At 49.7% G+C, this 25,876-nt stretch overlaps 1 protein-coding gene across 1 annotated transcript in view; it reads left to right on the forward strand.

Annotated features, from left to right (window-relative positions):
• The window catches only part of CACUL1 (CDK2 associated cullin domain 1), a 27,742-nt gene continuing 1,866 nt past the window's right edge, over window positions 1–25,876 (forward strand). Inside the window, exons 1-8 of the mRNA XM_056529336.1 lie at window positions 1–235; window positions 11,420–11,546; window positions 11,631–11,733; window positions 13,358–13,453; window positions 13,583–13,685; window positions 15,238–15,327; window positions 16,530–16,668; window positions 24,361–24,404. Coding sequence (XP_056385311.1) covers window positions 82–235; window positions 11,420–11,546; window positions 11,631–11,733; window positions 13,358–13,453; window positions 13,583–13,685; window positions 15,238–15,327; window positions 16,530–16,668; window positions 24,361–24,404 — 856 coding nt within the window. The 5' untranslated portion in view covers window positions 1–81. The remainder of the gene's footprint in view (window positions 236–11,419; window positions 11,547–11,630; window positions 11,734–13,357; window positions 13,454–13,582; window positions 13,686–15,237; window positions 15,328–16,529; window positions 16,669–24,360; window positions 24,405–25,876) is intronic.

Genomic DNA, 25,876 nt, shown 5'->3' on the forward strand with positions numbered 1-25,876 from the left:
AACTACGACTCCCGGCGTGCAGTGCGGCCGAACCGGAAGTGTACGCTGCCGGGCCGAGGATGGTCGGAGGGAGCCGGATACATGGAGGAGGAGGATCCCAACCACAATCACTGGCAGCTGCGGCCTGACTGCCCCCCGGTCCCGGAGCTCTGCAGGAGAGGACGGGACGGGGCTGCTAAGGGCAGCGGAGGAGGAGGAGGCCTCCCCGGGATCAGCTCCAGCGCCTCCAAGTTCCGTGAGTGTCATGTGTATAGTGATCGGTGTGTATAGTGATCAGTGTGTGAAGGGATCAGTGTGTGAAGTGATGTGTGTAGTGATCAGAGTGTATGGGATGTGTGTGGTGATCAGTGTGTAGTGATGTGTGTATGGGATCAGTGTGTAGTGATGTGTGTATGGGATCAGTGTGTAGTGATGTGTGTATGGGATCAGTGTGTAGTGATGTGTGTATGGGATCAGTGTGTAGTGATGTGTGTATGGGATCAGTGTGTAGTGATGTGTGTATGGGATCAGTGTGTAGTGATGTGTGTATGGGATCAGTGTGTAGTGATGTGTGTATGGGATCAGTGTGTAGTGATGTGTGTATGGGATCAGTGTGTAGTGATGTGTGTATGGGATCAGTGTGTAGTGATGTGTGTATGGGATCAGTGTGTAGTGATGTGTGTATGGGATCAGTGTGTAGTGATGTGTGTATGGGATCAGTGTGTAGTGATGTGTGTATGGGATCAGTGTGTAGTGATGTGTGTATGGGATCAGTGTGTAGTGATGTGTGTATGGGATCAGTGTGTAGTGATGTGTGTATGGGATCAGTGTGTAGTGATGTGTGTATGGGATCAGTGTGTAGTGATGTGTGTATGGGATCAGTGTGTAGTGATGTGTGTATGGGATCAGTGTGTAGTGATGTGTGTATGGGATCAGTGTGTAGTGATGTGTGTATGGGATCAGTGTGTAGTGATGTGTGTATGGGATCAGTGTGTAGTGATGTGTGTATGGGATCAGTGTGTAGTGATGTGTGTGGTGATCAGTGTGGTGATCAGTGTGGTGATCAGTGTGGTGATCAGTGTGTAGTGATCAGTGTGGTGATCAGTGTGTAGTGATCAGTGTGGTGATCAGTGTGTAGTGATCAGTGTGGTGATCAGTGTGTAGTGATCAGTGTGGTGATCAGTGTGTAGTGATCAGTGTGGTGATCAGTGTGTAGTGATGTGTGTGGTGATCAGTGTGTAGTGATGTGTGTGGTGATCAGTGTGTATGGGATGTGTGTGGTGATCAGTGTGTATGGGATCAGTGTGGTGATCAGTGTGTAGTGGTGTGTATGGGATCAGTGTGGTGATCAGTGTGTAGTGGTGTGTATGGGATCAGTGTGGTGATCAGTGTGTATGGGATCAGTGTGTAGTGATGTGTGTATGGGATCAGTGTGGTGATCAGTGTGTAGTGATGTGTGTATGGGATCAGTGTGGTGATCAGTGTGTAGTGATGTGTGTATGGGATCAGTGTGTAGTGATGTGTGTATGGGATCAGTGTGTAGTGATGTGTGTATGGGATCAGTGTGTAGTGATGTGTGTATGGGATCAGTGTGTAGTGATGTGTGTATGGGATCAGTGTGTAGTGATGTGTGTATGGGATGTGTGTATGGGATCAGTGTGGTGATCAGTGTGTAGTGATGTGTGTATGGGATCAGTGTGTAGTGGTGTGTATGGGATCAGTGTGTAGTGATGTGTGTATGGGATCAGTGTGGTGATCAGGGTGTAGTGATGTGTGTATGGGATCAGTGTGTAGTGATGTGTGTATGGGATCAGTGTGGTGATCAGGGTGTAGTGATGTGTGTATGGGATCAGTGTGTAGTGATGTGTGTATGGGATCAGTGTGTAGTGATGTGTGTATGGGATCAGTGTGTAGTGATGTGTGTATGGGATCAGTGTGTAGTGATGTGTGTATGGGATGTGTGTATGGGATCAGTGTGGTGATCAGTGTGTAGTGATGTGTGTATGGGATCAGTGTGTAGTGATGTGTGTATGGGATCAGTGTGGTGATCAGGGTGTAGTGATGTGTGTATGGGATCAGTGTGTAGTGATGTGTGTATGGGATCAGTGTGGTGATCAGGGTGTAGTGATGTGTGTATGGGATGTGTATGGGATCAGTGTGTAGCGATGTGTGTATGGGATCAGTGTGGTGATCAGTGTGTAGTGAGGTGTGTATGGGATCAGTGTGGTGATCAGGGTGTAGTGATGTGTGTATGGGATGTGTATGGGATCAGTGTGTAGCGATGTGTGTATGGGATCAGTGTGGTGATCAGTGTGTAGTGAGGTGTGTATGGGATCAGTGTGGTGATCAGGGTGTAGCGATGTGTGTATGGGATGTGTATGGGATCAGTGTGTAGCGATGTGTGTATGGGATGTGTATGGGATCAGTGTGTGGCGATCAGTGTGTATGGGATCAGTGTGTAGCGATGTGTGTATGGGATCAGTGTGTAGCGATGCCAGTGTGTGGCGATCCCTTTAGATGTCGCTGTCAGCTGTTAGCCACCCGCGGCGATCACCGCATGCTGAATATTAGCGGCGGCCCCCGGCTACTGAGAACAGCTGGGGGCTACAGAGTACGGAGCGGGCAGGAGTCGAGAGCCCGCTCCATACACCCCTCTGAGCGCCGTATGCTGGATATTAGCGGCAGCCCCGGCTACTGAAATCATCCGGGGGCCACGGAGTACGGAGCGGGCAGGAGTCGGGAGCCGCTCCATACATCCAGAGCGACGCCGCGTCAGATCCGGCCCTGCTTGCACGAGCCGGAAAAATTCACCTGCCCTGCACCACAAATGTGGAATTTGTATCTCCTGACGCCGGGGAGATGCTGTTCTGGGCGTCAGGAGATACAAATTCCACATCCCTAAAAGGATTGATTCAAAAATATTTTGAATCGATTCAGTATCGCCAAATGAAAAATCACGATAATCGCGCAAATCGGTTTTTTTTCTTACATCCCTGGTGTGTAGTGATCGGTGGCGGCGCGTAGTGATGTGTATATGGGTAGGTGTCGCGATCACACCCCATCGGTCCAGCTAAGACGCTAGAGAGAGTGTGATGGTGCAAGGGTTAAAGCCGCCAGACCTCTGGGTATCCACTACTAGTCCCAGCAAGTCACCAAATTAACCCTTAGATAAACGTGTTTCACCCGAGCTGCCTTCAGAAAGGTGAGCTCATATATTTAGAGATCAAAGACCAGAGCTGATTAATTAAACATTTAATCTGATAAAAGGTATCACAGTGCTGACTATATAAAAATACAGGAACAAATGACATACAGGTATAACAATATATAAAAGGTATCACAGTGCTGACTATATAAAAATACAGAAACAAATGACATACAGGTATAACAATATATAAAAGGTATCACAGTGCTATATATATATATAATACAGGAACAAATGACATACAGGTATAACAATATATAAAAGGTATCACAGTGCTATATATATATAAATACAGAAACAAATGACATACAGGTATAACAATATATTAAAGAGTTTAGCAAGACAAGTTCAGAAAACAAAAGATGCAGTTCTTACAGCATGATGATATAGCCATCCATGAGAGTGAGGCTCCAGCTGTTCTCAGGATTGTCTTCTCAGCTCATCCCCCTGACCAGTATCTCAGTTCTTATAATGTCCTATCTGGAGGGGAAAACCCTCATCCTTCCACCCCCCCCCCCCCTCCCCTCTGATCCCACCAGGTGGGGACATCTCTTATCTCATATATGGGACCAGAGACCCCTTACATCCTGCTGCTTCAAAGGGCCTTTGACTTCAAAAGAGGAAAACAGCAGACAGGCCCCGATTGACTGCAGTACACAAACACACTGTCTGACCCCTCACCCCCAGGTCTTAGTTTATACTCAGATACAATTATAAAACACAGGTATGTTTCCATAATCAGGCCTTGGGCCTGACACCTCCCCCTTAAGATGGAGACAGGGAGATCTGGCCGCTCCAGGCTGATAGAGCGGTCTCCATTAACCATCTGTTTCTCTTCTTGATGCATTCCCAGTAAAGATGGCGCTGAAGGGGCCTAGTACCTGATTAAGCTGCCTCCTACTTTCCTCTGAGAGCTGTGGATTGATCTCCACATCCTGAAGGGATCCCTGCCTCTTCCTCCACTAGGTCCAGTAGGGGATCACTACCCAGCCCTTCCTCTGGTGCACTACATACACTGAGTACTCTTCCTCTGGTGCACTACATACACTGAGTACCCTTCCTCTGGTGCACTGCATACACTGAGTACCCTTCCTCTGGTGCACTGCATACACTGAGTACCCTTCCTCTGGTGCACTACATACACTGAGTACCCTTCCTCTGGTGCACTACATACACTGAGTACCCTTCCTCTGGTGCACTGCATACACTGAGTACCCTTCCTCTGGTGCACTGCATACACTGAGTACTCTTCCTCTGGTGCACTGCATACACGGAGTACCCTTCCTCTGGTGCACTGCATACACTGAGTACCCTTCCTCTGGTGCACTGCATACACTGAGTACTCTTCCTCTGGTGCACTACATACACTGAGTACCCTTCCTCTGGTGCACTGCATACACTGAGTACCCTTCCTCTGGTGCACTGCATACACTGAGTACCCTTCCTCTGGTGCACTGCATACACTGAGTACCCTTCCTCTGGTGCACTACATACACTGAGTACCCTTCCTCTGGTGCACTGCATACACTGAGTACTCTTCCTCTGGTGCACTACATACACTGAGTACCCTTCCTCTGGTGCACTGCATACACTGAGTACCCTTCCTCTGGTGCACTGCATACACTGAGTACCCTTCCTCTGGTGCACTGCATACACTGAGTACTCTTCCTCTGGTGCACTACATACACTGAGTACCCTTCCTCTGGTGCACTGCATACACTGAGTACCCTTCCTCTGGTGCACTACATACACTGAGTACTCTTCCTCTGGTGCACTGCATACACTGAGTACCCTTCCTCTGGTGCACTGCATACACTGAATACCCTTCCTCTGGTGCACTACATACACTGAGTACCCTTCCTCTGGTGCACTACATACACTGAGTACCCTTCCTCTGGTGCACTGCATACACTGAGTACCCTTCCTCTGGTGCACTACATACACTGAGTACCCTTCCTCTGGTGCACTGCATACACTGAGTACCCTTCCTCTGGTGCACTGCATACACTGAATACCCTTCCTCTGGTGCACTGCATACACTGAGTACTCTTCCTCTGGTGCACTACATACACTGAGTACCCTTCCTCTGGTGCACTGCATACACTGAGTACCCTTCCTCTGGTGCACTGCATACACTGAGTACCCTTCCTCTGGTGCACTGCATACACTGAGTACCCTTCCTCTGGTGCACTGCATACACTGAGTACCCTTCCTCTGGTGCACTGCATACACTGAGTACTCTTCCTCTGGTGCACTACATACACTGAGTACTCTTCCTCTGGTGCACTACATACACTGAGTACCCTTCCTCTGGTGCACTGCATACACTGAGTACCCTTCCTCTGGTGCACTGCATACACTGAGTACCCTTCCTCTGGTGCACTGCATACACTGAGTACCCTTCCTCTGGTGCACTGCATACACTGAGTACCCTTCCTCTGGTTCACTGCATACACTGAGTACCCTTCCTCTGGTGCACTGCATACACTGAGTACCCTTACTCTGGTGCACTGCATACACTGAGTACCCTTCCTCTGGTTCACTGCATACACTGAGTACCCTTCCTCTGGTTCACTGCATACACTGAGTACCCTTCCTCTGATGCACTGCATACACTGAGTACCCTTCCTCTGGTGCACTGCATACACTGAGTACCCTTCCTCTGGTGCACTGCATACACTGAGTACCCTTCCTCTGGTGCACTGCATACACTGAGTACCCTTCCTCTGGTTCACTGCATACACTGAGTACCCTTCCTCTGGTGCACTGCATACACTGAGTACCCTTCCTCTGGTGCACTGCATACACTGAGTACCCTTCCTCTGGTTCACTGCATACACTGAGTACCCTTCCTCTGGTGCACTGCATACACTGAGTACCCTTACTCTGGTGCACTGCATACACTGAGTACCCTTCCTCTGGTTCACTGCATACACTGAGTACCCTTCCTCTGGTTCACTGCATACACTGAGTACCCTTCCTCTGATGCACTGCATACACTGAGTACCCTTCCTCTGGTGCACTGCATACACTGAGTACCACCTTCTCATGGTCATAGTATGCCATGTTAATGTGGTACTGTCTCTGTCTCTTTCTCGGACCTTTCTCATCAAGGGCAACTACATATGTGGTGGGTTCTAGGCGCTGCAGAATGGGGAAGGGACCCTCCCAGGCAGCCTGCAACTTATTCTGCCTGATGGGGTTCAGAACCATTACCTTCTGTCCCACTTCATAGACCCGGTCCCTTGCATTGTGATTGTACCAGTACTTCTGCCTGGACTGTGCTGCTGTGAGGTTGTCCTGTACCAGCCCGGTCAGTGCCGGCATCCTGTCCCTGAATCTCAGAACATACTCCACCAGGTGGTATGGGCTACCAAGTGCTGTACATTCACCTTCTTACAGACACTTTGCATGAGATGGACATGAACTGGGGGCCCTGATCAGTGAGCATTTCTTTTGGGAACCCCACCCTGCAGAATATACTGATCATCTGCCATTTTATCTGCCTGGACGGAGGATAAGGCAACAGCTTCAGGGGACCTGGCTGCATAATCTACAACAGTGAGAATAGTTTCCGTGTCCTGCTGGGTATAGCTGGAGGTCCCACAATATCCACTGCCACTCGTTCAAAGGTACAGATATGACTGGTAGGGGAACTAGGGGAACACGAGTAACATCCCCAGACTTACTCACCCTTTGGCAGACACGACAAGATCTACAATAATTGGCAACAGCAGTACCCATACCTGGCCAGTAGAAATTGTGTGCCAACCTGGACTTTGTCTTGGCCACTCCCAAATGTCCTGCCAGGGGGGTCTCATTTGCCAACCTCATCAGCTCTTTCCTGTACGGCCTAGGAACCACTAACGGCCTCTCTCTCTCCTGGGCCCCTAGCATGCCTTTGGAAAGGGACTCCCAGTACAATATATCATTTTCCCAATATACCCGATGCCCATTTGTGTCAACACCTGTATGCTCAGCTAATTTTCTAATTTTGCTAATTTTCCTCCCCCCATCTCGTGGTATTAGGGAGCACATTTCCCCCAGGCGAGCTAGCATCTCCACCTTCCTCTGCTGGGGCTTTCAAGTCACACAACTTGCCCCTTGCATCGCCATCCTCCCTTCCTTTTAAAGCTGCAGCCCTGGCATGCTGCTGACGCGTTACCACTGCCATTATTGGTATGCCTTCCTGGGGTTTACCTTCCTCCCCCTCAGTTCCAGACATAACTATACAGGCATCATACACAGGGCTATCACTCCTTCCCTCCTCCTCCTCCTCCTTAGGCTCACAGGATTGGGACATATCACTCACTGCTGATCCCTCATCCTTACCTGTCACCAGGGGCACACCAACCCCTCCCCCTAGCCCATCTCCACTAGGTTTTGGCATTGGCGATGCATTGTCGTCACATTTCACAATACACCCCATTCCACTTTTGGAAAACATTACTGGTTCAGTCACAGGTAAACAATTATCAATCCCCTGCACCCCCTCCCAGTTACCACATCTCGCAGTGTCTCCCAAAGTCTCGCACAGTACCTCAGAATGAACAGGGCTCTCTCCTAGCCCATCCGGTGTGCAGGTAGTGTCCTCTGGAGCATAATGACAGAGCATCCGACCCAAATCATTCCCCAGCAGAACATTAACAGGGATGTCTTCATAGACCCCCACCTCCCGCAAACCTTTGCCTGTACCCCAATCCAGGTACACACGGGCCATGGGCACAACAGGCCGCACACCTCCAATTCCTTTTAAAGCCATGGTTCTTCCAGGGATGATGTCCTCTGTACCACTTCAGGCCGCACTAAGGTAAAGGAGGCTCCAGAATCTCGCAAACCCACGGTCACCCACAGTTATACTCTGCAGGTTATCCGCTCTTTTTTCCACCGCTCCGGACACCAGAAGAACGGCTGTGTGTCCTCCAGCTACTGGTGGAGAATTCTTTATGTTGGGCTAATTGGCACTCAGGTGCCCAACATTGTTGCATCTGTAACATCGGCGGGTGTCCCCCTGACCCAATGTGGCTCCTGTTGCTTTTGGGAATGATGGCAAGAATTTCCCGGCTGACCTGGTGATGCTCTGTGGGTGTGTGGCTCCCCTCCAGGTACTCGCTCCAGCTTGTGCAGATCCACGCTTTGCTGCTGGCGCCCGGTTGTTGGCAAAGTCATCTCCAAGTTCGGCTGGTTCCGTTGCAGTCTTGGGCTTGCGGTCCAATATCCACTCTCTGGCTTCAAAGCTCCGTGTTTGGAGAAACTGATCCAGGACCATCAAGTCCTCCAGGGCCTCATAGGTAGTGACTGGTAGGCCCCCAGTCCATTGCCTGAATGCAGTCCTTAGCTGACCTGCATGCTGAGTGCAGCTTTCTGTGTCACTTTGTTGCTAAGTCCTAAACTTTTTCCGATAAGTCTCTGGAGTCAGATAAAAACTTTTTTAGCAGGGCAGATTTTATTGCCTCATAGGTCACTCTCAGAGGAAAGAGAAGCAAGCACATCCAGAGCTTTCCCTCGCAACCGTGGGGTTAGATATCGTCCCCACTGTTCCTTAGGTAGATGGAACTGCCGGCAAACCTTTCCAAATCCCCTCAGGAACACATCCAGATCACCATCTTTCTCCAACATGGGGAAATGTTCCAAGCGAGGTTTGTGGTCTCCTTGATCCTGCACATCACTCCGTGCGGATGAAGCATCCCCTCTCAGCCTCAGAACCTCCAGTTCATGCCTTCGCTGGGCCTCTTTCTGCCGCCTCTCTCTCTGCGGCTTGTGCCTGGGCCTCTCTTTCTGCGGCTCGTGCCTGGGCCTCTCTCTCTGCGGCTTGTGCCTGGGCCTCTCTCTCTGCGGCTCGTGCCTGGGCCTCTCTCTCTCTCTGCGGCTCGTGCCTGGGCCTCTCTCTCTCTGCGGCTCGTGCCTGGGCCTCTCTCTCTCTCTCTCTCCGGCTCGTGCCTGGGCCTCTCTCTCTCTCTCTCTCTCTCTCTCTCTGCGGCTCGTGCCTGGGCCTCTCTCTCTCTCTCTCTCTCTCTCTGCGGCTTGTGCCTGGGCCTCTCTCTCTCTCTCTCTCTCTGCGGCTCGTGCCTGGGCCTCTCTCTCTCTCTCTCTCTGCGGCTCGTGCCTGGGCCTCTCTCTCTCTCTCTCTCTCTCTCTCTCTGCGGCTCGTGCCTGGGCCTCTCTCTCTCTCTCTGCGGCTCGTGCCTGGGCCTCTCTCTCTCTCTCTCTCTCTCTCTCTCTCTCTCTCTCTCTCTCTGCGGCTCGTGCCTGGGCCTCTCTCTCTCTCTCTCTCTCTCTCTCTCTGCGGCTCGTGCCTGGGCCTCTCTCTCTCTCTCTCTGCAGCTCGTGCCTGGGCCTCTCTCTCTCTCTCTCTGCGGCTCGTGCCTGGGCCTCTCTCTCTCTCTCTCTCTCTCTCTCTCTCTCTCTGCGGCTCGTGCCTGGGCCTCTCTCTCTCTCTCTCTCTCTGCGGCTCGTGCCTGGGCCTCTCTCTCTCTCTCTCTCTCTCTCTCTCTCTCTCTGCGGCTCGTGCCTGGGCCTCTCTTTTTGCAGGTTGGTACTGGAGAAGCAGTTGGAGTTTCATATTGGCATCCACATTCCCAAGGTGTTGTAAGGCAGTCCGCATATAAGAGTCCAAGGCCTCATGTGGAGTACTGTCCTGATGGGGAGTAATGTTGTATTCCCCAGGAGATATCAGTCCTTGGATGGCAGTTCCAGCTGTAGGACTTTGTCTCATGTCACTCAGCTCTTCTGCACGGGCATCATACTCCACAAGATCAGCAATAAGTTGTTCCCTGTCCTTTCCCGCAGTAGGGATGTCCTTTTCTTGGCACATTAGCTCCAGTGCAGGCTTTGACTGCTTGCGATATTCCTCCATATTTCCGAGATGAGACAGAGGAGGTAAAACGGGAGATGGGGAGGACAGAACTGTCTTTCAGTCTTTTTGTTTGTCTTTTAAACCAGCACTGAGCTCTGTCTTTGGAATTTGCAATTTCTTCTTAGTTTCTAAGATTTCCCTACAGGTAAAATCCAGCAAGCACTAAAAATCTCTAAATATATCCCGACGCTGCCACCAGTTGTCACGATCACACCCTATCGGTCCAGCCGAGACGCTAGAGAGAGTGTGATGGTGCAAGGGTTAAAGCCGCCAGACCTCTGGGTATCCACTACTAGTCCCAGCAAGTCACCAAATTAACCCTTTGATAAACGTGTTTCACCAGAGCCTCCTTCAAAGACCAGAGCTGATTAATTAAACATTTAATCTGATAAAAGGTATCACAGTGCTGACTATGTAAAAATACAGAAACAAATGACATACAGGTACAAAAATATATAGAAGAGTTTACAAGACAAGTTCAGAAAACAAAAGATGAAGTTCTTACAGCATGATGATATAGCCGTCCATGAGAGTGAGGCTCCAGCTGTTCTCAGGATGGTCTTCTCAGCTCATCCCCCTGACCAGTATCTCAGTTCTTATAATGTCCTATCTGGAGGGGAAAAACTTCATCCTTCCACCCCCTCCCCTCTGATCCCACCAGGTGGGGGCATCTCTTATCTCATATATGGGACCAGAGACCCCTTACATCCTGCTGCTTCAAAGGGCCTTTGACTTCAAAAGAGGAAAACAGCAGACAGGCCCCAATTGACTGCAGTACACAAACACACTGTCTGAATTACCCCTCACCCCCAGGTCTTAGTTTATACACAGATACAATTATAAAACACAGGTATGTTTCCATAATCAGGCCTTGGGCCTGACAGTAGGTATAAGTGTTATGCTGTATTCCTGTGTATACTGACCTCTCTGCTGCCCCTGGTGGTGATATTCTCCTCTCAAGTGATGTGTGTATAGTGATCAGTGTGTATAGGGATCTGTGTATAGTGATCTGTGTATAGTGATCGGTGTGTGATCTGTGTACATGGGTAGGTATAATAGGTATAAGTGTTCCTGTGTATACTGACCTCTCTGCTGCCCCTGGTGGTGATATTCTCCTCTCCAGTGATGTGTGTGTATAGTGATCAGTGTGTATAGGGATCTGTGTATAGTGATCTGTGTACATGGGTAGGTATAATAGGTATAAGTGTTCCTGTGTATACTGACCTCTCTGCTGCCCCTGGTGGTGATATTCTCCTCTCCAGTGATGTGTATAGTGATCAGTGTGTGTGATGTGTATATGGGTAGGTATTTGTGTTATACTGTATTCCTGTGTATACTGACCTCTCTGCTGCCCCTGGTGGTGATATTCTCCTCTCCAGTGATGAATGTGATCACGGTCGATGACTATAAGAACACGTATTGGCCAAAGCTGGAGAGCGCCATCGATCAGCTGCTGACCCAGAGCCCGGGGGACTATATACCCATCTCCTATGAGCAGATCTACAGGTGAGGTCATGTGATGGGGCAGGGGACCCCCCGGAGCAGGCAGACAGGCTCCCCCCCTCACATGTGTCTATTGATCTCTTACAGCTGTGTGTACAAGTGCGTATGTCAACAACACTCCGAGCAGATGTACAGCGACCTCATGTGTAAGGTCACCTGTCACCTGGAAAAGGTGTCCCTGGAGCTGCTGGTAAGTCCCATCTATAGCATCAGGGGATATCACCGCTGATCTCTGGGGAATGGATAGGCTGTATTCCCAGTGATGTCACCGCTGATCTCTAGTGATGGATAGACTGTATTCCCAGTGATGTCACCGCTGATCTCTAGTGATGGATAGGCTGTATACTCAGTGATGTCACCGCTGATCTCTAGTGATGGATAGGCTGTATTCTCAGTGATGTCACCGCTGATCTCTAGTGATGGATAGGCTGTATTCCCAGTGATGTCACCGCTGATCTCTAGTGATGGATAGGCTGTATTCCCAGTGATGTCACCGCTGATCTCTAGTGAATGGATAGGCTGTATTCTCAGTGATGTCACCGCTGATCTCTATGAATGGATAGGCTGTATTCTCAGTGATGTCACCGCTGATCTCTAGTGATGGATAGGCTGTATTCTCAGTGATGTCACCGCTGATCTCTAGTGATGGATAGGATGTATTCTCAGTGATGTCACCGCTGATCTCTAGTGATGGATAGACTGTATTCTCAGTGATGTCACCGCTGATCTCTAGTGATGGATAGACTGTATTCTCAGTGATGTCACCGCTGATCTCTAGTGATGGATAGACTGTATTCTCAGTGACGTCATCGCTGATCTCTAGTGATGGATAGGCTGTATTCTCAGTGATGTCACCGCTGATCTCTAGTGAATGGATAGGATGTATTCTCAGTGATGTCACCGCTGATCTCTAGTGATGGATAGGCTGTGTTCTCAGTGATGTCATCGCTGATCTCTAGTGATGGATAGACTGTATTCTCAGTGATGTCACCGCTGATCTCTAGTGATGGATAGGCTGTATTCTCAGTGATGTCACTGCTGATCTCTAGTGATGGATAGACTGTATTCTCAGTGATGTCACCGCTGATCTCTAGTGATGGATAGACTGTATTCACAGTGATGTCACCGCTGATCTCTAGTGATGATAGGCTGTATTATCAGTGATGTCACCGCTGATCTCTAGTGATGGATAGGCTGTATTCTCAGTGATGTCACTGCTGATCTCTAGTGATGGATAGACTGTATTCTCAGTGATGTCACCGCTGATCTCTAGTGATGGATAGGCTGTATTATCAGTGATGTCACCGCTGATCTCTAGTGATGGATAGGCTGTATTCTCAGTGATGTCACTGCTGATCTCTAGTGATGGATAGACTGTATTCTCAGTGATGTCACCGCTGATCTCTAGTGATGGATAGGCTGTATTCTCAGTGATTTCACCGCTGATCTCTAGTGAATGGATAGGCTGTATTCTCAGTGATGTCACCGCTGATCTCTTGTATATGGATAGGCTGTATTCTCAGTGATGTCACTGCTGATCTCTAGTGATGGATAGGCTGTATTCTCAGTGATGTCACCGCTCATCTCTAGTGATGGATAGGCTGTATTCTCAGTGATGTCACCGCTGATCTCTAGTGATGGATAGGATGTATTCTCAGTGATGTCACCGCTGATCTCTAGTGATGGATAGGCTGTATTCTCAGTGAAATCACCGCTGATCTCTTTGGTTCTCTGTATTATTGGGGGTCAATGACTCTCACTATTAGGGGTCGTCTTATATTTTTTATATTAACTCTTTCCTCCATGTGTTGCAGGCGACGTCCCCTGAACATTATATAGAGAAGTTTAATCTTGCTCTGAGCCAGTATATGGGGGCGCTGCACAGCATCGTCCCCCTCTTCATCTATATGGTGAGTGCTATCGTGACATGTGACAGACCAGATCATCATATAATGGAGGGGTCACCATGGTGAGGGCCGCTGTGCCCCCTGGTACCTTTGTATGTTTTGGCTTCATTTTATTTTTTCTGATTTTTCCAGAACAAGTTTTATATAGAGACCAAACTGAACAGAGACCTGAAGGACGACCTCATCCAGCTCTTCACTGACCACGTGGCTGAGAAGCACATCTACAGCCTGATGCGTGAGTATGGATACAGGACACAGCCCTATAGGGTCATTACTGGTCAGCAGTCCTGCCCGGGTCATCGAGGGGTCATTACTGGACATCATTCCGGCCCCGGGTCATTGAGGGGTCATTACTGGTCATCAGTCCTGCCCCGGGTCATCGAGGGGTCATTACTGGACATCATTCCGGCCCCGGGTCATTGAGGGGTCATTACTGGTCATCAGTCCTGCCCCGGGTCATTGAGGGGTCATTACTGGTCAGCAGTCCTGCCCCGGGTCATCGAGGGGTCATTACTGGTCAGCAGTCCTGCCCCGGGTCATCGAGGGGTCATTACTGGTCAGCAGTCCTGCCCCGGGTCATCAAGGGGTCATTACTGGACATCAGTCCTGCCCCGGGTCATTTAGGGGTCATTACTGGTCCTCAGTCCTACCCTGGGTCATCGAGGGGTCATTACTGGTCAGCAGTCCTGCCCCGGGTCATCGAGGGGTCATTACTGGTCAGCAGTCCTGCCCCGGGTCATCGAGGGGTCATTACTGGTCAGCAGTCCTGCCCCGGGTCATCGAGGGGTCATTACTGGTCATCAGTCCTGCCCCGGGTCATCGAGGGGTAATTACTGGTCAGCAGTCCTGCCCCGGGTCATCGAGGGGTCATTACTGGACATCAGTCCTGCCCCGGGTCATCGAGGGGTCATTACTGGACATCAGTCCTGCCCTGGGTCATCGAGGGGTCATTACTGGTCATCAGTCCTGCCCTGGGTCATCGAAGGGTCATTACTGGACATCAGTCCTGCCCCGGGTCATCGAGGGGTCATTACTGGTCATCAGTCCTGCCCCGGGTCATCGAGGGGTCATTACTGGACATCAGTCCTGCCCCGGGTCATCGAGGGGTCATTACTGGACATCAGTCCTGCCCCGGGTCATCGAGGGGTCATTACTGGTCATCAGTCCTGCCCCGGGTCATCGAGGGGTCATTACTGGTCATCAGTCCTGCCCCGGGTCATCGAGGGGTCATTATCAGTCCTGCCCCGGGTCATCGAGGGGTCATTACTGGACATCAGTCCTGACCCGGGTCATCGAGGGGTCATTACTGGACATCAGTCCTGCCCCGGGTCATCGAGGGGTCATTACTGGTCATCAGTCCTGCCCCGGGTCATTGAGGGGTCATTACTGGACATCAGTCCTGCCCCGGGTCATCGAGGTGTCATTATTGGACATTAGTCCTGCCCCGGGTCATCGAGGTGTCATTATTGGACATTAGTCCTGCCCCGGGTCATCGAGGTGTCATTATTGGACATCAGTCCTGCCCCGGGTCATCGAGGTGTCATTATTGGACATTAGTCCTGCCCCGGGTCATCGAGGTGTCATTATTGGACATCAGTCCTGCCCCGGGTCATCGAGGTGTCATTATTGGACATTAGTCCTGCCCCGGGTCATCGAGGTGTCATTATTGGACATTAGTCCTGCCCCGGGTCATCGAGGTGTCATTATTGGACATTAGTCTGTCCTGCCATTGTAGGGGATGAGTATATTATAGAGGACTGTTCTCATTGTCTGTCTCTCTTTTCCAGCCTTGTTACTGGAGGCGCAGTCTACACCGTTCCAGATCACTCCCTCGACCATGGCGAGCATCGTGAAGGGGCTGTACACGCTGAGGCCAGGTATACCCCGTACCACCGTATAGAGATGGGGACCCTCCTGTGTGTTGTGGGTCAGGTATACCCCGTACTACCCCCGGCACTATAGAGATGGGGACACTGCTGTGTGTTGTGGGTCAGGTATACCCCGTACCACCCCCGGCCCCGTTACTATAGAGATGGGGACCCTCCTGTGTGTTGTGGGTCAGGTATACCCCGTACTACCCCCGGCACTATAGAGATGGGGACACTGCTGTGTGTTGTGGGTCAGGTATACCCCGTACTACCCCGGCCCCGTTACTATAGAGATGGGGACCCTCCTGTGTGTTATGGGTCAGGTATACCCCGTACTACCCCGACCCTGGTACTATAGAGATGGGGACCCTCCTGTGTGTTGTGGGTCAGGTATACCCCGTACCACCCCCGGTACTATAGGGTTGGGGACCCTCCTGTGTGTTGTGGGTCAGGTATACCCGGTACTATAGGGATGGGGACCCTCCTGTGTGTTGTTGGTCAGGTATACCCCGTACCACCCCCGGCCCCGCTACTATAGAGATGGGGACCCTCCTGTGTGTTGTTGGTCAGGTATACCCCGTGCCACCCCCGGCCCCGGTACTATAGAGATGGGGACCCTCCTGTGTGTTGTTGGTCAGGTATACCCCGTACCACCCCTGGCCCCGGTACTATAGAGATGGGGACCCTACTGTGTGTTGTGGGTCAGGTATACCCCGTATCACCCCCGGTACTATAGAAATGGGGACCCTCCTGTGTGTTGTGGGTCAGGTATACCCCGTACCACCCCCGGCCCCGGTACTATAGAGATGGGGACCCTCCTGTGTGTTGTGGGTCAGGTATACCCGGTACTATAGAGATGGGGACCCTCCTGTGTGTTGTGGGTCAGGTATACCCGGTACTATAGAGATGGGGACCCTCCTGTGTGTTGTGGGTCAGGTATACCCGGTACTATAGAGATGGGGACCCTCCTGTGTGTTGTGGGTCAGGTATACCCCGTACCACCCCCGGCCCCAGTACTATAGAGATGGTGACCCTCCTGTGTGTTGTGGGTCAGGTATACCCCGTACCACCCCCGGCCCCAGTACTATAGAGATGGTGACCCTCCTGTGTGTTGTGCTCAGTGCACCCTCTCTTCTGGGTGGTGAGTCGGGTTGTCATTAATATTTGCGCCCCGTCTGTTGGCCATTTTGCCTGAGATCTGTCTCTTTCAGAATGGGTCCAGCTCGCTCCAGCACTTTTCTCCAAGTTCATCCCCAACATTTTGCCCCCGGCCATGGAATCGGAGCTGCAGGACTACGCCGCACAGGATCAGAAGCTGCAGCAAGACCTCATGCAGAATGGATTCAACAGGTCAGCGATCAGGTGACCTTATGAGATCCCTGCCAGTCACATGACCAGGGTGGGCGATCATCTGCTGCCTCCCTCTCTTATGGTTTCCATCAGAAGTGAGCGCTGGTTTCTGAAAATGTATAATCTGAGTTGATGTAAGAGGAGAGACCTCTGTGTGTACGTGGCTGGTGCCATGGCCACGGTATTATGCCACACACAGGAGCACACATACTTGTTTCCCAGGAGACTACATACTATGGGTGCATGGTGTGCACAGATAATATCCCTCCTCCCATGAGCAGCAATGTGCGGACCCTACTGTGTTCTCCTTAAAGGGGTACTCCGGTGAAAACCTTTTTTTCTTTTAAATCAACTGGTGCCAGAAAGTTAAACATATTTGTAAATTACTTCTATTAAAAAATCTTAATCCTTCCAGTACTTATTAGCTGCTGAATGCTACAGAGGAAATTGCTTTCTTTTTGGAACACTGATGACATCACGAGTACAGTGCTCTCTGCTGACATCTCTGTCCATTTTAGCAACCGTGCATAGCAGATGTATGCTATGGGCAGCATGGTGGCTCAGTGGTTAGCACTGCTGCCTTACAGTGCTGGGGACTTGGGTTCAAATCCCACTAAGGACAACAATAAATAAAGTGTTATTATTATTATAATAACGTCAGCAGAGAGAACTGTGCTCGTGATGTCATCAGAGAGAATTCCAAAAAGGAAAGAATTTCCTCTGTAGTATTCAGCAGCTAATAAGTACAGGAAGGATTAAGATTTTTTAATAGAAGTAATTTACAAATCTGTTTAACTTTCTGTCACCAGTTGATTTATAAGAAAAAAGGTTTTCGCCGGAGTACCCCTTTAACCCCTTAAGGACACAGCCCATTTTCACCTCTAGGACGCAGCCCTTTTTTGCACATCTGACCACTGTCACTTTAAACATTAATAACTCTGGAATGCTTTTACTTATCAATCTGATTCCGAGATTGTTTTTTCGTGACATATTCTACTTTAACATAGTGGTAAATTTTTGTGGTAACTTGCATCCTTTCTTGGTGAAAAATCCCAAAATTTGATGGAAAAATTGAAAATTTTGCATTTTTCTAACTTTGAAGCTCTCTGTTTGTAAGGAAAATGGATATTCCAAATATTATTTTTTTTGGATTCACATATACAATATGTCTACTTTATATTTTCATCATAAAATTGACAAGTGTTTACTTTTGGAAAACACCAGAGGGCTTCAAAGTTCAGCAGCAATTTTACAATTTTTCACAAAACTTTCAAACTCGCTATTTTTCATGGACCAGTTCAGGTTTGAAGTGGATTTGAAGGGTCTTCATATTAGAAATACCCCATAAATTACCCCATTACAAAAACTGCACCCCCCAAAGTATTCAAAATGATATTCAGTAAGTGTTTTAACCCTTTAGGTGTTTCACAGGAAAAGCAGCAAAGTGAAGGAGAAAATTCAAAATCTTCATTTTTTACACTTGCATGTTCTTGTAGACCCAATTTTTGAATTTTTACAAGGGGTAAAAGGATAAAATTTATACTTGAATTTGTAGCCCAATTTCTCTCGAGTAAGCACATACCTCATATGTCTATGTAAATTGTTCGGCGGGCGCAGTAGAGGGCTCAGAAGCGAAGGAGCGACAAGGGGATTTTGGAGAGTACGTTTTTCTGAAATGTTTTTTTGGGGGCATGTTGCATTTAGGAAGCCCCTATGGTGCCAGAACAGCAAAAAAAAAACACCTGGCATACCATTTTGGAAACTAGACCCCTTGAGGAACGTAAAAAGGAATTAAGTGAGCCTTAATACCCCACAGGTGTTTCATGACTTTTGCATATGTAAAAAAAAAAATAATAATTTTTCACTAAAATGTGTTTCCCCCCAAATTTCACATTTTTGCAAGGGTTAATAGCAGAAAATACCCCCCAAAATTTGTAACCCCATCTCTTCTGAGTATGGAGGTACCCCATAAGTTGACCTGAAGTGCATTACGGGCGAACTACAATGCTCAGAAGAGGAGTCATATTTGGCTTTTTGAGAGCAAATTTTGCTCGGGGGGCATGTCGCATTTAGGAAGCCCCTATGGTGCCAGGACAGCAAAAAAAAACACATGGCATACCATTTTGGAAACTAGACTCCTTGAGGAACGTAACAAGGGATAAAGTGAACCTTAATACCCCACAGGTGTTTCACGACTTTTGCATATGTAAAAAAAATCTAAAAATTTTTACCAAAAATGCTTGGTTTAGCAAAAATTTTACATTTTTAAAAAAGGTAATAGCAGAAAATATCCCCCAACATTTGAAGCCCAATTTCTCCCGATTCAGAAGACACCCAATATGGGGATGAAAAGTGCTCTGCTGGCGCACTACAGGTCTCAGAAGAGAAGGAGTCACATTTGGCTTTTTGGAAGCAAATTTTGCTTTGGGGGCATGCCGCATTTAGGAAGCACCTATGGTGCCAGGACAGAAAAAAAAACACATGGCATACCATTTTGGAAACTAGACCCCTTGGGGAACGTAACAAGGGGTAAAGTGAACCTTAATACCCCACAGGTGTTTCACGACTTTTGCATATGTAAAAAAAAAAAAATTTTTTTTACACTAAAATGCTTGTTTTCCCCCAAATTTTACATTTTTACAAGGGATAATAGCAGAAAATACCCCCCAAAATTTGTAACCCCATCTCTTCTGAGTATGGAAATACCCAATAAGTGGACGTGAAGTGCACTGGGGGCGAACTACAATGCTCAGAAGAGGAGCAGCATCATTGAGCTTTTGGAGAGAGAATTTGGCCATGTGCATTTCCAAAGCCCCCCGTGGTGCCAGAACAGTGGACCCCCCACATGTGACCCCATTTTTAAAACTACACCCCTCACGGAAGGTAATAAGGGGTGCAGGGAGAATTTACACCCCACTGGCATTTGACGGATCTTTGGAACAGTGGGCTGTGTAAATTAAAAATTTTATTTTTCATTTTCACAGACCCCTGTTTCAAAGATCTGTCAGACACCTGTGGGGCGTAAATGCTCACTGTACCCCTTATTACATTCCGTGAGGGGTGTAGTTTCCAAAATGGGGTCACATGTGGGTATTTATTGTTTTGCACTTATGTCAGAACCGCTGTAAAATCAGCCACCCCTGTGCAAATCACCAATTTAGACCTCAAATTTACATGGTGCACTCTCCCTTCTGAGCCTTGTTGTGCGTCCCCAGAACACTTTGCGCCCACATATGGGGTATCTCCATCCTCAGGAGAAAATGCGTTACAAATTTTGGAGGCTTTTTTTCTTTTACCGCTTGTGAAATTTTAAAGTATGGGGCAACACCAGTATGTTAGTGTACAAAAATGTTTTGTTTTTTTACACTAACATGCTGGTGTAGACCCCAACTTTACCTTTTCATAAGGGGTAAAAGGAGAAAAAGCCCCCCAAAATTTGTAACACAATTTCTCCTGAGTACGGCGATACCCCATATGTGGCCCTAAACTGTTGCCTTGAAATACGACAGGGCTCCAAAGTGAGAGCGCCATGCGCATTTGAGGCCTAAATTAGGGATTTGCATAGGGGTGGACATAGGGGTATTTTACACCAGTGATTCTCAAACAGGGTGCCTCCAGCTGTTGCTAAACTCCCAGCATGCTTGGACAGTCAATGGCTGTCCGGAAATGCTGGGAGTTTTTGTTTTGCAACAGCTGGAGGCTCCGTTTTGGAAACACTGCTGTAGGATACGTTTTTCATTTTTATTGGGGGGGGAAGGGGTGGTGGGGGGGGGCAGTGTACGTGTGTATATGTAGTGTTTTACTCTTTATTTTATGTTAGTGTAATGTAGTGTTTTTAGGTTACATTCACACTCATGGCGGATTACACTGAGTCTCCCGCTAGGAGTTTGAGCTGCGGCTGCTGCAGCTCAAACCTGAAGCAGGGAATTCACTGTAATCCGCCGCCAGTGTGAATGTAACCTGTACATTCACATGGGAGGGGGGGGGGGGAACTACAACTCCCAGCATGCACTGACAGAACGTGCATGCTGGGAGTTGTAGTTTTGCAACAGCTGGAGGCACACTGGTTGGAAAATACTGAGTTAGGTAATAGAACCTATTACCTAACTCGGTATTTCCCAACCAGTGTGCCTCCAGCTGTTGCAGAACTACAACTCTCAGCATGTACTGATTGCCAAAGAGAATGCTGGGAGATGTAGTTATGCAACAGCTGGATGCACGCAAGTACAACTCCCAGCATGCCAAGACAGCCATTTGCTGTTCCTGAATGCTGGGAGTTGTAGTTTTGCAAGATTTAGAGGGGTTCAGGCTGGAGATCACTGACAGTGGTCTCTAAACTGTGGCCCTCCAGATGTTGCAAAACTACAAATCTCAGCATGCTAAGACAGCAAACTGCTGTCTGGGCATGCTGGGAGTTGTAGTTTTGTAATATCTGGAGGGCTACAGTTTAGAGACCACTGTCAGTGATCTCTAGCTTGAACCCCTCTAAATCTTGCAAAACTACAACTCCCAGCATGCCAACACAGCAAACAGCTGTCAAGGCATGGTGGGAGTTGTAGTTTTGCAACATCTGGAGGGCGACAGTTTAGAGACCACTCTCTAAACTGTCGCCCTGCAGATGTTGCTAGGCAACAGACTCTGGACACGCGGCGTCATACTTACCTCCACCGCCGCCGTGATCACAGCCGCCGCCGGGTAAGTGATCGCCGCCGCCGCTACTACACGGTTCCCCCCGCTGTGCCTGGACACCGATGGGCGGGCATAGCGCGGGGAACCGAACTTTAACCCCCCCGCCCCCAGTCTGCTATTGGTCGGCCGCTCCGCCGATCAATAGCAGGGATAGGAGGGGTGGCAACCCTGCCACCTCACTCCTATCTCTTCAAGGGGGATCGAGGGTGTCTTGGACACCCCCGATCCCCCTTATTTTATCGCGGCGCTGCCGTTAGTGGGCAGGGGGAAAGCGCTCCCCCTGCAAACACCATAGATGCCATGATCAAACTGATCACGGCATCTATGGGGTTAATGCTGCCGGGACCGGCGCGATCGCGGCCCCGGCAGCTGCGGTGGGACTCCGGCTGTGATTGACAGCTGAGTCCCACCCGCGATCTCCTGCGCTGCCCGCGGCAGAGCAGGAGATCGCTTGGACGTATGCATACGTCCATTTGCGCGAACGTGTAATTCGCCTGGACGTATGCATACGTCCAATAGCGGGAAGGGGTTAACCCCTTCACGACGAGCGACGTACATGTACGGCGCCGTGAAGTCACTTGGCGCGCAGCGACGTACATGTACGTTGCGGGGTTCCGGGAGCGCCGCGTCACCGGTAGCGGTGATCGGGCCGGGATGACTGCTGTTGACCCCGCCCATGACCGCGTTGCGCGCAAATCGCAGGTCAATTCAGACCTGCGATCTGCGCGATTCCGGGTCATACGGGTCACTGGTGACCCGGAATAAGAGGGATCGGGGCAGGACTGATGACCATACACACGTACACTGCCCCCCCACCACCCCCCTCCACAATAAAAATGAAAAACGGATTGTACGGCAGTGTTTCTAAGATGGAGCCTCCAGCTGTTGCAAAACAAAAACTCCCAGCATTTCTGGACAGCAATTGACTGTCCAAGCATGCTGGGAGTTTAGCAACAGCTGGAGGCACCCTGTTTGGGAATCACTGGCATAGAATACCCCTATGTCTACCCCTATGCAAGTCCCTAATTCAATCCTCAAATGCGCATGGCGCTCTCACTTTGGAGCCCTGTCGTATTTCAAGGCAACAGAATAGGGTCACATATGGGGTATCGCCGTACTCGGGAGAAATTGCCTTACAGATTTTGGGGGGTATTTTCTCCTTTTACCCCTTGTGAAAAGAAACAGTTGGGGTCTACACCAGCCTGTTAGTGTAAAAAAAATAATTTCTACACTAACATGCTGGTGTTGCCCTATACTTTTCATTTTCACAAGAGGTAAAAGGGAAAAACGCCCCCCAAAATTTGTAATGCAATTTCTCCCGAGTACGGAGATACCCCATATGTGGGGGCAAAGTGCTCTGGGGGCGCACAACAAGGCCCAGAAGGGAGAGTGCACCATGTACATTTGAGGTGATTTGCACAGGGGTGGCTGATTGTTACAGCGGTTCTGAAAAACGCAAAAAAAAAAACACACCCACATGTGACCCCATTTTGGAAACTACACCCCTCACGGAATGTAATGAGGGGTGCAGTGATAATTTACACCCCACAGGTGTCTGACGGATCTTTGGAACAGTGGTCCGTGAAAATGAAAAATTTTGCACAGCCCACTGTTCCAAAGATCTGTCAGACACCAGTGGGGGGTAAATACTCACTGTATCCCTTGTTACGTTCCTCAAGGGGTCTAGTTTCCAAAATGGTATGCCATGTGGGGGTTATTTTGCTGTTCTGGCACCTTAGGGGCTTCCTAAATGAGACATGCCCCCCGACCAAAATTTTCTCTCAAAAAGCCAAATATGACGCCTTCTCTTCTGAGCATTGTAGTTCGCCCGCAGTGCACTTCAGGTCCACTTATGGGGTACCTCCATACTCAGAAGAGATGGGGTTACAAATTTTGGGGGGCCTTTTCTGCTATTAACCCTTTAAAAAATGTGAAATTTGGGGGGAAACCAACATTTTAGTGAAATTTTTTTTTAATTTTTTTACATATGCAAAAGTCGTGAAACACCTGTGGGGTATTAAGGCTCACTTTATTCCTTGCTATGTTCCTCAAGGGGTCTAGTTTCCAAAATGGTATGCCATGTGTGTTTTTTTGCTGTTCTGGCACCATAGGGGCTTCCTAAATGCGACATGCCCCCCAAAAACCATTTCAGAAAAACTTACTCTCTAAAATTCCCTTGTCGCTCCTTCCCTTCTGAGCCCTCTACTGCGCCCGCCGAACACTTTACATAGACATATGAGGTATGTCCTTACTCGAGAGAAATTGGGCTACAAATATAAGTATACATCTTCTCCTTTTACCCCTTGTAAAAATTCTAAAATTGGGTCTACAAGAACATGCGAGTGTAAAAAATGAAGATTTTGAATTTTCTCCTTCACTCTGCTGCTTTTCCTGTGAAACACCTAAAGGGTTAAACCATTTTCTGAATGTCATTTTGAATTCTTTGGGGGGTGCAGTTTTTATAATTGGGGTCATTTATGGGGTATTTCTAATATGAAGACCCTTCAAATCCACTTCAAACCTGAACTGGTCCCTGAAAAATTTGAAAATTTTGTGAAAAATTGGAAAATTGCTGCTGAACTTTGAAGCCCTCTGGTGTCTTCCAAAAGTAAAAACTTGTCAATTTTATGATGCAAACACAAAGTAGACATATTGTATATGTGAATTCCCCAAAAAAATTTGGAATATCCATTTTCCTTACAAGCAGAGAACTTCAAATTTAGAAAAATGCAAAATTTTAAATTTTTTCATCAAATTTTGGAATTTTTCACCAAAAAAGGATGCAAGTTACCATAAAATTTTACCACTATGTTAAAGTAGAATATGTCACGAAAAAACAAATCTCTGAATCAGAATGATAACTAAAAGCATCAGAGTTATTAATGTTTAAAGTGACAGTGGTCAGATTTGCAAAAAAGGGCTTCGTCCTAGAGGTGAAAATGGGCTCCGTCCTTAAGGGGTTAATCAGAATTGATGACTAACCATGTTTTCTTCTGTTTCCAGGGGTGACCAGTCTCGGAAAAGAGCGGGAGATGAGTTGTCCTACAGTAAGTATCAGGGTTACAGTTTGGCTGATGGGCAGAGGGAAGGAGAAGCGGGAGTGAGGGCAGTGGGAGGGCAGGAGGAGGAGCGGGAGTGAGGGCAGTGGGAGGGCAGGAGGAGGAGCGGGAGTGAGGGCAGTGGGAGGGCAGGAGGAGGAGCGGGAGTGAGGGCAGTGGAAGGGCAGGAGGAGGAGCGGGAGTGAGGGCAGTGGAAGGGCAGGAGGAGGAGCGGGAGTGAGGGCAGTGGAAGGGCAGGAGGAGGAGCGGGAGTGAGGGCAGTGGAAGGGCAGGAGGAGGAGCGGGAGTGAGGGCAGTGGAAGGGCAGGAGGAGGAGCGGGAGTGAGGGCAGTGGAAGGGCAGGAGGAGGAGCGGGAGTGAGGGCAGTGGAAGGGCAGGAGGAGGAGCGGGAGTGAGGGCAGTGGAAGGGCAGGAGGAGGAGCGGGAGTGAGGGCAGTGGAAGGGCAGGAGGAGGAGCCGGAGTGAGGGCAGTGGGAGGGCAGGAGGAGGAGCGGGAGTGAGGGCAGTGGAAGGGCAGGAGGAGGAGCGGGAGTGCGGGCAGTGGAAGGGCAGGAGGAGGAGCGGGAGTGAGGGCAGTGGAAGGGCAGGAGGAGGAGCGGGAGTGAGTGCAGTGGAAGGGCAGGAGGAGGAGCGGGAGTGAGGGCAGTGGGAGGAAATGAGGAGGAGTAGGAGTGAGGGCAGAGGGGAGGAGTAGGAGTGAGGGCAGAGGGGGGAGGAGGAGGAGTAGGAGTGAGGGCAGAGGGGAGGAGGAAGAGGAGTAGGAGTGAGGGCTGAGGGAAGGAGGAGGAGCGGAAGTGAGGGGAAGGAGGAGCGGAAGTGAGGGCAGTGGGAGGGAAGGAGGAGGAGCGGGAGTGAGGGCAGTGGGAGGAAATGAGGAGGAGCGGGAGTGAGGGCAGTGGGAGGAAATGAGGAGGAGCGGGAGTGAGGGCAGTGGGAGGAAATGAGGAGGAGCGGGAGTGAGGGCAGTGGGAGGAAATGAGGAGGAGCGGGAGTGAGGGCAGTGGGAGGAAATGAGGAGGAGCGGGAGTGAGGGCAGTGGAGGAAATGAGGAGGAGCGGGAGTGAGGGCAGAGGGAAGGAGGAGGAGCGGGAGTGAGGGCAGAGGGAAGGAGGAGGAGCGGGAGTGAGGGCAGAGGGAAGGAGGAGGAGCGGGAGTGAGGGCAGAGGGAAGGAGGAGGAGCGGGAGTGAGGGCAGAGGGAAGGAGGAGGAGCGGGAGTGAGGGCAGAGGGAAGGAGGAGGAGCGGGAGTGAGGGCAGAGGGAAGGAGGAGGAGCGGGAGTGAGGGCAGAGGGAAGGAGGAGGAGCGGGAGTGAGGGCAGAGGGAAGGAGGAGGAGGAGGAGTGAGGGCAGAGGGAAGAGGAGGAGGAGGAGGAGGAGTGAGGGCAGAGGGAAGGAGGAGGAGGAGGAGTGAGGAGTGAGGGCAGGAGGAGAGGAGGGAGAGGAGGAGGAGGAGGAGTGAGG

Source organism: Hyla sarda, chromosome 7, assembly GCF_029499605.1.
Source record: "Hyla sarda isolate aHylSar1 chromosome 7, aHylSar1.hap1, whole genome shotgun sequence".
Classification (NCBI taxonomy): Eukaryota; Metazoa; Chordata; class Amphibia; order Anura; family Hylidae; genus Hyla; species Hyla sarda.